Consider the following 12,166-nt stretch of genomic DNA (forward strand, 5'->3'; position numbering starts at 1 on the left):
AATAATAGCACTTTGAGCATGCCCCTGTGTGGTGTGGAAATATGCACAATATAAATAGCCTATTATTATTATAACTCACCACTGCTAGGACATTACAATCAGCTGACGGCTGGTCCTACGGAGGGATTGTGACAAAGAACAACCAATATTGTCACAACATCGGAGACCCATTCATCCTACTATTCAGAGAATGCACAGGAATACATTCAAGTGTTCTCAGTGTAAAATTCAGTGTTGATATACACAAACAAGTTTCAGTGACAAAGCTTCAGGATAAAATCTGTGCCTAGTTTCAGTCTCTATCTATACCTAGGTACTTCAGTTGTACCACAACGGCATGATAGGTTTATTATTCTAATAATTAATTATAAGAAAGCAAAGAGATGAAAATGTCAGTGTGTTCTATTCCAGTAAAGCAGGTCACAGAAACCTAATTTGGGTTAAAAGCATAACTCTATACTGGGATGCATCTAATAAATATGAAAGCTTTGTCAGATAAATGGGCTTAAATATGTGCTAAGCAAAAGTAAAAACATATTTTAAAATTCACAATAAAGGGAAAAAATAAAAATTTGGAAATTAGGTCACAGTAACCTAGTTTGAATGAACAAGACAACTACAGGTGTCAATGCAAATATTGATGAAAGCTTTATGTGGGGTTAGAGCTGAAACTGAGTGGAATAAAAGTACTTTTATACTTATGGTCCAACTGGACAATACATGCATAATCTCTATATCCTGACTACCTTCTGAATGATTAGAAGTCTGACTATCAGAATACTGTATTAATCTAGGTGTGAGTTGGAAGATATGCACTGTTAGTGTCCGTCGCCACGCCTACCTGTTTGGACTTGTACAGTCGCTGTAGAGAAAAGACCACTTTCACTCCGCGGAGTAATCATCAGGTTATAGTTACGCATTACATCATAGTGACGACACAACAACAGCAGGAGGTAAAGTCATAGGCACAGTAACTTGACCTCCAAGAATGTTGGACGGGATAAGGGAACTAACAGACCTGATGGTGGACCTCTTGGTGTGGTCAATTGGACCACAGTGAACTTGAAGGTGGGCCTTCACATATGTTAGATTGGGTAGGTGATGGATGTCGACCTCTAGGTATGTTGGAAGGGATAAGTGAACTTGCTGGAGGTCGACCTCTAGGTATGTTGGAAGTGATAAGTGGACGTAATGGAGGTCGACCTCTTGTCTATGTTGGAAGGGGTAAGTGAACTTGCTGGAGGTCGACCTCTTGTCTATGTTGGAGTGAGTGAGTGAGTTAAGATTTAACGTTACATCTGCAGTATTTCAGCCATATCGTGACGATGTCTATGTTGGAAGGGATAAGTGAACTTGCTGGAGGTCGACCTCTAGGTATGTTGGAAGGGATAAGTGAACTTGCTGGAGGTCGACCTCTAGGTATGTTGGAAAGGATAAGAGGACGTGATGGAGGCCGACCTCTAGGTATGTTGGATGGGACGGACAAGTAAACGTGCTGGAGGTTGACCTCCCAGACGGAAGGGATAAGTGAACTTGAGTGAGGTCGAACTCTTGGCGTGTTTGAATGGATAAGTAAACATGCTGGAGGTCGACCTCTGGGTGTGTTGGAAGTGACAAGTGGACGTGCTGGAGGTCGACCTCTAGGTGTGTTGGAAGGGACAAATAAGCATGTTGGAGGTCGTCCTGTTGTCTATGTTGGAAGGGAAAAGTGAACTAACCAGGACTGGATGGAGGTCCACGCCATACATCTCCAGCCACTTGACCTTGTCCAAATACTTGTACTCCACCACAGCCGGGACATGACCACTGCAACACACACAAAGTGTCATCGTAGCAGCAGTAGCAGCAGCATCACATACAAGAACATCACTGCAGCAGCATTGACAGCAACAGCAGCAGCAACCACAACCAGAGTGACTTTGGTGCCGCTTTGAACAGTTTTCCAGTTATATCACGGCATGTCAGCATGATGTGGAAGGAAAGCCTGAACTAATACATGTCTTAGACGTTACCACTTTAGTAAAACCCATGAGCACAGGTATGGTCCTGACAAACCTAGAAACATGTTAATCATAGCGAATCTGGGATTTGAACCTATCTAGGTTTCTGCCCATCCTATGGGAGAAAGTTCTGTACAGCTGGGCCACCTGGACCCACAACAACCATTAGCATGCACGACACCACAGCTGCCAGAGTCTTCGCAGACGGCTACCCATACAATACAGCGCCCATTGTGGCAACCAGACATTCGTTCTCGACGCCACGAACAATAAAATCAAAATCAATGGTGCCCTCAACCACCCATCCACCATATGTAATAAATCACATCTAGTGAGGAAGAGAATATATGGATGTCAACTTCTTTATTATGAGGAACACAACTTTTCAGGGAATATGCTTACTATGAAGGAGTGAGTATATACACCAAATTGAAACGGAGTGTTCCTCATAATAAAGAAGTTGACATCCATATATTTTCTTCCTTATGTGTATCACTTCTAAATGCCTTTCAAAGCCTTGATACATCTTGTGGTTGGCTGAACATTTGTGACAATATCTATTCTGCCAGAGTGAGTGAGTGAGTATTGTTTTACGCTGCTTTTAGCAATATTTCAGCAATATCACTGCAGGGGACAGCAGACATGGTCTCCACACATTGTACCTATGTTGAGAATCGAACCCGGGCCTTCGGCGTGATGAGTGAACACTTTAACCACTAGGTTAGCCGATAGCCCCTTATTCTGCCAGAGAATCCCAAAGTGAGCTTGTGACTCCCGAACTCACGCAAGTCTCTTGTGTATAGCACTGATTCGGCCTTCCATGTCCTCGGTCTGGTTCTGGACGAAGCAGAACTCTGACACATACCCATGTGTACAGTGGTTGGGGTCGTAGTCACCTAGCTCAGCTGAAACAACAATGGCACATGTCAAATGTCATGACGACATACAGTTATAACCTTCTTGTTGCTTACACTGCTGGTCAACTTTTGATTCTGAAATATTTCGTAATGTTACGAAACAGAAAACTGCTCAATGAAATTTCTACTTTTGATTATTTAACTTAAAATGAAGCCAAGATGTGTGGAATATTGAACACCAGCATTCAAAACATCTCTGCGCAATGCATTCCCACATGAACTCCTAAATTGTTTGTTTGTATGATTCACAAAAATCTGGACCAGACAATCCAGTGACTGACAAAAGTCTACGCAATTGGGATACGATGACAGGCATCAACAACGTCAGCAAGCCTGACCACCCAATCCAAATAATCACCTCTCATGACAAAAACAGTTGCCTCTTAAGACAAACATGGGTTGTTGATGACCAGTTCTAGCTCTTCTGAACACCTGAATATCCTTATCAAAAGTTGAGTAGTATATTCAGTGTGCGACACTTGCCCTACCATATTAACTACCACAATCAGGACTCTGAACTGAGACAAGTGGTGACTTGACATGAAAGGGGGAGACAACCCCAGACAACATGGCAGTCGCAGCCAGTATGAGCTATGTCTCTAGAGCACTCTGCCAATTCTATTCCATCGGGCAGCTAATAATTACTCTAATTACTCAGTCATTTGCTTAATTTTAAGCACAGCACATTTTAAAACATCTAGTCCTAGACTGGAATTAGATGCAAAATCATGGGGCATGGTTTCCCATCAATACCAAAGCTGCCAGTGATAGGAAGATTTTGTCAGACCATCTTCAGTCCATTCCTCAAATTCGCCTATCTTTTTTAGATGATACTAGACTGGAACAATCTCCATTTAATAACAATAATAATAGTGGGTGAGTGAGTGAGTATGGTTTTATGCCGCTTTTGGCAATATTCCAGCAATATCATGGCGGGGGACACCAGAAATGGGCTTCACACATTGTACCCATGTCAGGAATCGAACCCGGATCTTCGGAGTGACGAGCGAACACTTTAACCACTAGGCTACCCGACCGCCCCAACAATAATAACAACAACAATAATAATGTAAATGATGGTTCAAATTACCCCCATTAGCAAACAAAAAAATGTTTAGAAAATTTTAGAAAAAAGAAATATTTCCAGAGATTTTGAAGCAGTCGGATAAGAACGCATCATGGACGATTAATGTATTGTGTGTGCTTCCTGACTTAGATACTTAGTGTATCAACACGCCAATGTATCGGCATTACCAAACCATCCAATTTACTTCATCACACATGCTGAGACAGGTCCAGGCATCACCATACAAATGATTCGCCCATATTGTGCTATATAACTATATTTACACATATTTGTCTTATTCACATATGGCAGTTGTAAAACTCATTTTGTGGCTATCAACAATTCTCATAAATGCTACCTCATCTACTTGTCACATCAAGCAGGTGCTCTATTCATGTACAGAAAAGAGGAAGACATGAATATAGCTAATCAAACACCCAGACTGACATAACACACTATTGACATGAGGCCTCTGGGTATCATGACTGTGTGTCATCCAAGTCCTATAACAGGATAATGTCTCATATTGGATAAAATAGCATGTTTTAATGCAATAAACTTTAAAAGCATTGGAATATCAATATTATCGCTCCTCTTAATAAAACATTCCTCTTTATTTATTAACATCATTGCACTGATAATCTCTTGACTTTTATTTTTCTTCAATTACCATAAAAAGAGATCCCTCGTAATTAGGCGGTAGCCAAGCCCACTGATGCTGCAAGTGTACCGAGCTACCTCACCACCTCTGCCATGCTCTCTTTATAATTGATGAACAAAGCCAACATTGCACAAATACCACATGCTCATTGACATCCGTCGATAACCGAGCATGACTAAATACATCGGCTGATACAGTAGCTGTTGGGCAGTCAGCTGACACAGCCACCAGGACCCCGTGCCACAGAGTGCGAAGACGATCATCACTCCCATACTTTAACAAAGACTTGACAGTCGTACCACTAAGACAATCGTAACTCCCATACTTTAACAAAGACTTATGACAGTCGTACCACTAAGACAATCGTAACTCCCATACTTTAACAAAGACTTATGACAGTCGTACCACTAAGACAATCGTAACTCCCATACTTTAACATAGACTTATGACAGTTGTACCACTAAGACAATAGTAACTCCCATACTTTAACAAAGACTTATGACAGTCGTACCACTAAGACAATCGTAACTCCCATACTTTAACAAAGATTTATGACAGTCGTACCACTAAGACAATAGTAACTCCCATACTTCAACAAAGACTAATGACAGTCGTACCACTAAGACAATCGTAACTCCCATACTTTAACAAAGACTTATGACAGTCGTACCACTAAGGCAATAGTAACTCCCATACTTTAACAAAGATTTATGATAGTTGTACCACTAAGACAATCGTAACTCCCATACTTTAACAAAGACTTATGACAGTCGTACCATTAAGACAATCGTAACTCTCATACGTCAACATAGACTTATAGTAGCACTAACATTGCTTTACGGAACGGGCCCTGGACCTTGAGTCACAAAGCAATCTCAGCACTACAACTATCTTATATTCTAGTAAAGCATAGAAGATCAACAGTCACATGATCACTTTGTGGAACATGATCCTGGGTCGTCATGACAATCTAGGAATTGGTGTGCATTCACTGAGTACTGCAACCTGATATACTTTCCAACTACAATCAAATTTTAATAATAATTCCAGTATCATTACTGAAGTCATTTTCTCATCTGGATCAGATGACTGACTATATTTAGCTAAAATAGAGCCAGTGAATACTGCCTACTTAATTTCAACAAGGCAGATTACTTTTTTTGAAAGGTTTTCATTTTGTTATCAGCATTATGATATTGGACATCTGAGACTAGTTGAATTTTCAAAACAGTTCCCTGGAACATTACTTAATTTGCTACCCTGGCAAAAAAACAATCTTGCAAACATCCAGAGGGGCCCAAACAACCTCAAATCTAAAGCAAGTCCAATTATTTTCTTTAAATTCAAAAATCACTTGTATCTAAAAAAAACATACGTAAACATATCTGCCAAGAGAAAAATATTCATTATTAATATAGTCTTACCTTTTTTATATAATCTTACACTGTTTTCAATGTCATCATAAGTAATTTTATCTTGAAGAAATATCAGGGGAACAAACAAATGACAGTTAAGTGTGACCTGACTTAAACACTACTTCCCTGACATCCATGATGAAGAAACAGTACACACCAATATTCAAGGGAAATATTGCTCTTTATCCCCCACATAAAACATTAAAGCCCTTGACAGAACAATATATATCTCCTTTTGAAGGTGTATACTCAAAAGGTCCCTCTCATCATCCTGTCCTCATAACCCTAATATCTACAGCATATATTCTGGTATAAGTAATGAAAGAGCATGCTAAACACCAGTCAGTGGACAAGACAGACAGGACAAGAGTAAGGGTCCTCACAAAGTCCACACAGCTATGATGGCCTGTACATACATATAGATAGTAACCAAACGCTTCTCAAGGGGAATGTCAGACTACGATGCAAGCTCCTCACAGCGATATCCCGTTCGCGGAGCTCTCTACACTATCGCTGCCACCAATCAAAGCTCCCCACTGTGATAGGTGGCCCCAACCATGCTGACAGTCATCAAACAAGTGACGACTGCCATGATGCCAAATACTCTTACCCTTGCTAATTTATTTTCTGTTCGTCAATTTGAATTTCTGTTTCATCACAACTATCATGTAATTGGTATGGTAAGAATGTAAGGGGAAGTTGGTTGATTTTCCGTTCTTCTGCAATCTCGAACCAATCTGATCAAACAAACAAGAAGGCAAAATCATCTGGGAAATATGGTCAGTCGTAAACCTTTTCAAAATTCACTATGATTGCATTCCCAAAGACATAAACAAAAGTATAAACATTACTACATTTGGGATTAGAGGGGAAATTTCAAGGTTCTTGTAAGGCCGCACCCACACTGGTGACAGCGATGTTACCGAGAGTGTAATGAAGGTGTCACATGCTGGGAAGGAGCTTGACTACGATGAAGTAAGGGGAGAGAACTCACATTGCACAGCATATCCACAAAGATCCACCGCTTCTTCAAATGTGACAGGGAGCCTGCCCTGTAAGATGTCTTGCTTGACTTGCAGAAAAAACAGATACCTGACAAAATAAAGGACAATTACGTAAATTCAACTGTAAATAAATACACACACACTTTTTGATACACAAACATTTATAAGTGTTACCAATATTTGGTAAATAGCAAATACTGACCATTTTCTTCAAATACAAAGGATACACAAGCAAGTATTTAAACCTGGAACAGAAAGTTCTTTGAAAAGATAAAATATTGACATCAGCTTTTTATCGAGATGACCATCCAATCTTACTGTGGACAGATTTTCTAGCTGAAAGAACGTTTAGCTGAAGACAATCTGTTATCATAATGTGTAGTGAAGAAGCATTTACAAACAGAATGTTTGGTGGACAGTGAGTGCGTGGTTTGGGTTTGAACCTGCACTGAACAGTATTTCAATAATACTAGGGCCTGTCAGCTGGATGTGGGAGGAATCATATGCCTTAATTGTATTGGTGAAACACATTAACATGGGTATGGTGCTTACAAGCCATGGATCAAACTCAATCAGAAGGAATCTGGATCCAAAACTATCATCATATGATCCTGGCATGGCAAAGGGACATAACTCTGCACATTTAATTTCAGTACCTCAGAAGACTGGGACACCCTTGCCCCATCTGTTGACAGAACGTTTGGTCAAAGGATACTCTATCAACAAATTATCTAACAGCCGGCATAATTTTCTTTGATGTTTTATGGTGATAAATGTCATACTTGAAAACAGGCCCTGATCTGTCAGATATCATATATATTGTATCTGTAATATCACCTCACTTTAAGGGCATCCCTGATTGGTTTACTCACCAAATGAAGGCGGAATTGGTAGATTAGTGGATCACCTTAACACAATACGATGTAACAACATCAAACAAAGTCAGGAGAAATAGCAACAATTTAACTGCTTCTGTTGTAGAAATACAATGTACAGCTCCACCCCCACGTGTGCGATAGCTCGGTGATATTTTGTATACACTGCCTCATCCACATGTAACTAGAACCTGTTCAGTGGAAAGAGAATCAAGTGTATGGAAAATTGGTTGTCAAAATGTAAACATTGTTGTACAGAGTGTTTGTGTGATGAAACATTGTACAGAATGTTTGTGTATGGAGACATTGTTCAGAATGTTTATGTGTGGAGTTGTTCAGAATGTTTGTGTTTGGAAACATTGTTCAGAATGTTTGTGTATGGAAACATTGTTCAGAATGTTAGTGAATTGAAACATTGTTCAGAATGTTTGTGTTTGGAAACATTGTTCAGAATGTTTGTGTATGGAAACATTGTTCAGAAGGTTTGTGAATTGAAACATTGTTCAGAATGTTTGTGTTTGGAAACATTGTTCAGAATGTTTGTGTTTGGAAACATTGTTCAGAATGTTTGTGTTTGGAAACATTGTTCAGAATGTTTGTGTATGGAAACATTGTTCAGAATGTTTGTGAATTGAAACATTGTTCAGAATGTTTGTGTTTGGAAACATTGTTCAGAATGTTTGTGTATGGAAACATTGTTCAGAATGTTTGTGAATTGAAACATTGTTCAGAATGTTTGTGTTTGGAAACATTGTTCAGAATGTTTGTGTGATGAAACATTGTACAGAATGTTTGTGTATGGAAACATTGTTCAGAATGTTTATGCATGGAAACATTGTTCAGAATGTTTGTGTATGGAAACATTGTTCAGAATGTTTGTGTTAGGAAACATTGTTCAGAATGTTTGTGCTTGGAAACATTGTTCAGAATTTTTGTGAATAGAAAACATTGTTGAACAGAATGTTTGTGAATGGAAAACATTGTTGAACAGAATATTTTGTTAATGGAAACATTGTTCAGAATGTTTGTGTATGGAACCATTGTACAGAATGTTTGTGTATGGAAACATTGTACAGAATGTTTGTGTATGGAAACATTGTACAGAATGTTTGTGTATGGAAACATTGTACAGAATGTTTGTGTATGGAAACATTGTACAGAATGTTTGTGTATGGAAACATTGTGGTACAGAAGATTTGTAGTTTGGACCCTACAGAAAGTTTGTAGATGGAAATGTACAGGACTACAATGTTGTACAGAATGTAGATGGAAATGTACAGGACTACAATGTTGTACAGAATGTAGATGGAAATGTACAGGACTACAATATTGTACAGAATGTAGATGGAAATGTACAGGACTACAATGTTGTACAGAATGTCGTTTGAAATGTACAGGACTACAATGTTGTACAGAATGAAGATGGAAATGTACAGGACTACAATGTTGTACAGAATGTAGATGGAAATGTACAGAAGGACTACAATGTTGTACAGAATGTAGATGGAAATGTACAGGACTACAATGTTGTACAGAATGTAGATGGAAATGTACAGGACTACAATGTTGTACAGAATGTAGATGGAAATGTACAGAATGAACGTACAGCAGGTTTGTAAATGGAAATGTACAGAATGTTTGGCAGTAGGGAATCTGTTGACAGAAAGTTGGTGCAAAGAAGGTGACATTACACTGACGTTGATTGTCCCGTGGAAATTATATTGTTAGGAAGTATTGATCAAACCTCTTTAATGTATTCAAACCAATTTCAGTTCTCTGCAACAAAAATTTGTCAGATCTAGTAACATTCAGGACATACCACAGAGACACTCGTAGACACTGATAACCAATTACAATCCACTGATCCCAATCAGCGGAAATTGCAGTAGACAAACAAGTGTCAATCACTACCTAGACAGACCAGGATTAACCCATTCTTCCAGTACTGAGGTCATCAGGAGACCTCATAAATTATTACCCCAGTCATGGCAATAATGGCATCTTATCTTCTACATTCTCGAATTGATTTAGAATATAAGCCCTATCCTGCTTCAGTAGCTCTCAGACAGGGTATGACTTACGCCAAGATCTCATTGAAGAAAATTAAATTTGGGTTCCTACAATACAGATTCCAAAGGATGGAGCATGAGCAATCTTTTCAAATATATTTAGAAATATTCTGATAGAAACACATAAAAGTTGTATCAGTCATATACTTAAGTAAGAATGTCAGTAAAACCAGTTAGGGTCAGAAGCACAAAATGATATATTTGAGTCTCAGTGGAAAGAAATGACAATACACAATGCATATGACATTTATCTGTGGGAAACATCACAATACTAAAACACTGGGCAAGTTGCCGATGACATGATGTGCTGCATGGCCAACAATAATCTTTGAAGAACAATAACCATAAACATTTCTCAGACATATCTCTAATATTATTCATTGAGCTGCAGCGTCACAAGACACTTGCTTCCAGACGCAGTTAAATATTTGGACGTTTTAATGTTGCTGACAATGTCCCAACAGACGAAGGGTGTGACGTCTGCAGTGTGAGATGGAAGTGTGACGTCTGCTCAGCAGGATAGAGGGAATCAGCCCTATATGATTGCTGCCATAACCAGTAGACAAAACAAACCTTCTCCATGTCGATCTATATTCCTGTGATCACCGGTATCGACCTGTTCAGGCACTGACAAACCCACTCAAGCTGTTCAATGAAATGGGAAAGTCAAATAACTGTGTCGAACATCAACTCGGATATTGTTTTTCCAATATCCATGAATTATGACAGTTTCATGATTTTTTTATATTCAACGTTAAGTGTGATTAATTATTCAGAACATACACATTTATGCCACAATTGAATCCTTGTGACCTTGTACCAGGCTCTGTAATCACCCTCCACCCCTCTTCCCCAAACTAATGGGTGCTGGCAAGAGTCCAAAATATATTGTTCAAAATCAAGGGGGAAGAATGTTTGTTTCAATAAATATGGTCTCAACAGGTTTTTGGTCACCATGCAGGTTTTTGTTAAAAAATACTCAAATGATATGATTCAACTTTTGATATACCAGATACTGAGGTATAACACACTGTTACAAAACGAAGAAACAGAAATATTTACTTATGTGAATACAAACTTCAACCCGTGTCAGTTCCTTGACAACACTGAATACTATTTGTGTGACAACATCTCCAAGAAATCAGTCTTATTCAGCCCCAACCTGAACACTCACACCTCCCAAACTAAGGTTATTTAGTTCATTTGCAGATTTTATAAACATTTCAGGGTCACAAGACAAATGATGAATCAGTCAGTTACCAGAAACAAGTTTTAAAATTTTGGCCTGTAATGTTATTGGATCGATGCCCCTCATGGAGCATATACATACATTCCAGAAGAGTGTAATTATTGGTGTGGAGTCAAGCTGGCGTGAAACTACTCAGTCCCCTGAGCAGTAGCAGCATACAATAGCTGTGTTGTCTGAGGGACTCCTCCAGTCAGCATGCATGCATACTTCATCAACATAGGACCTGTGAAGATCCGGGGTAGAATAGGTGTTCAGCAACCCATGCTTGCCGTAAAAGGCGACTATGCTTGTGGTAAGAGTCGACAAACAGGATTGGATGGTCAGACTTGCTGACTTGGTTGATGTATGTCATCATATCCCAATTGCGTGGATCGGTGCTCATGCTGTCAGTCACTGGATTGTCTGGTCCAGACTCGATTATTTACAGAGTACTGTCATATAGCTGGAATATTGCTGAGTGCGGCGTTAAACAACAAACCATCCAACAGTTAACCATCGACAGTCCTTGCCAGGATACATCAAGCTGTATGCATACTCCATCAACAATGTCCTTGCCAGGATACATCAAGCTGTATGCATGCTTCACCGACAATGTCCTTGCCAGGATACAGCAAGCTGTATGCATGCTTCACTGACAGTGTCCTTGCCAGGATACAGCAAGCTGTATGGATACTCCATCGACAATGTCCTTGCCAGGATACATCAGGCTGTATGCATGCTTCACTGACAGTGTCCTTGCCAGGATACATCAAGCTGTATGCATGCTTCACTGACAGTGTCCTTGCCAGGATACAGCAAGCTGTATGCATACTCCATCAACAATGTCCTTGCCAGGATACAGCAAGCTGTATGCATACTCCATCAACAATGTCCTTGCCAGGATACAGCAAGCTGCATGCATCATTAAATC

The 12,166-nt window shown here is 39.4% G+C and overlaps 1 protein-coding gene across 8 annotated transcripts in view; it reads right to left on the reverse strand.

Moving 5' to 3' along the window:
* LOC139452873 (band 4.1-like protein 4) overlaps positions 1-12,166 on the reverse strand; it is a 110,993-nt gene that overhangs the window by 40,365 nt on the left and 58,462 nt on the right. For 7 of the 8 annotated variants that reach the window (XM_071234868.1, XM_071234602.1, XM_071234944.1 and 4 more), the window contains exons 5-8: positions 7,054-7,151; positions 2,785-2,905; positions 1,719-1,806; positions 842-862 (exon numbers count right to left, since the gene is read on the reverse strand). In XM_071234868.1, coding sequence (XP_071090969.1) covers positions 842-862; positions 1,719-1,806; positions 2,785-2,905; positions 7,054-7,151 — 328 coding nt within the window. The remainder of the gene's footprint in view (positions 1-841; positions 863-1,718; positions 1,807-2,784; positions 2,906-7,053; positions 7,152-12,166) is intronic. The other variant, XM_071234665.1, reaches the window with a different exon arrangement.

This window comes from Haliotis cracherodii, unplaced genomic scaffold, assembly GCF_022045235.1.
Source record: "Haliotis cracherodii isolate W230 unplaced genomic scaffold, xgHalCrac1.p SCAF_1, whole genome shotgun sequence".
In the NCBI taxonomy this organism is placed as follows: Eukaryota; Metazoa; Mollusca; class Gastropoda; order Lepetellida; family Haliotidae; genus Haliotis; species Haliotis cracherodii.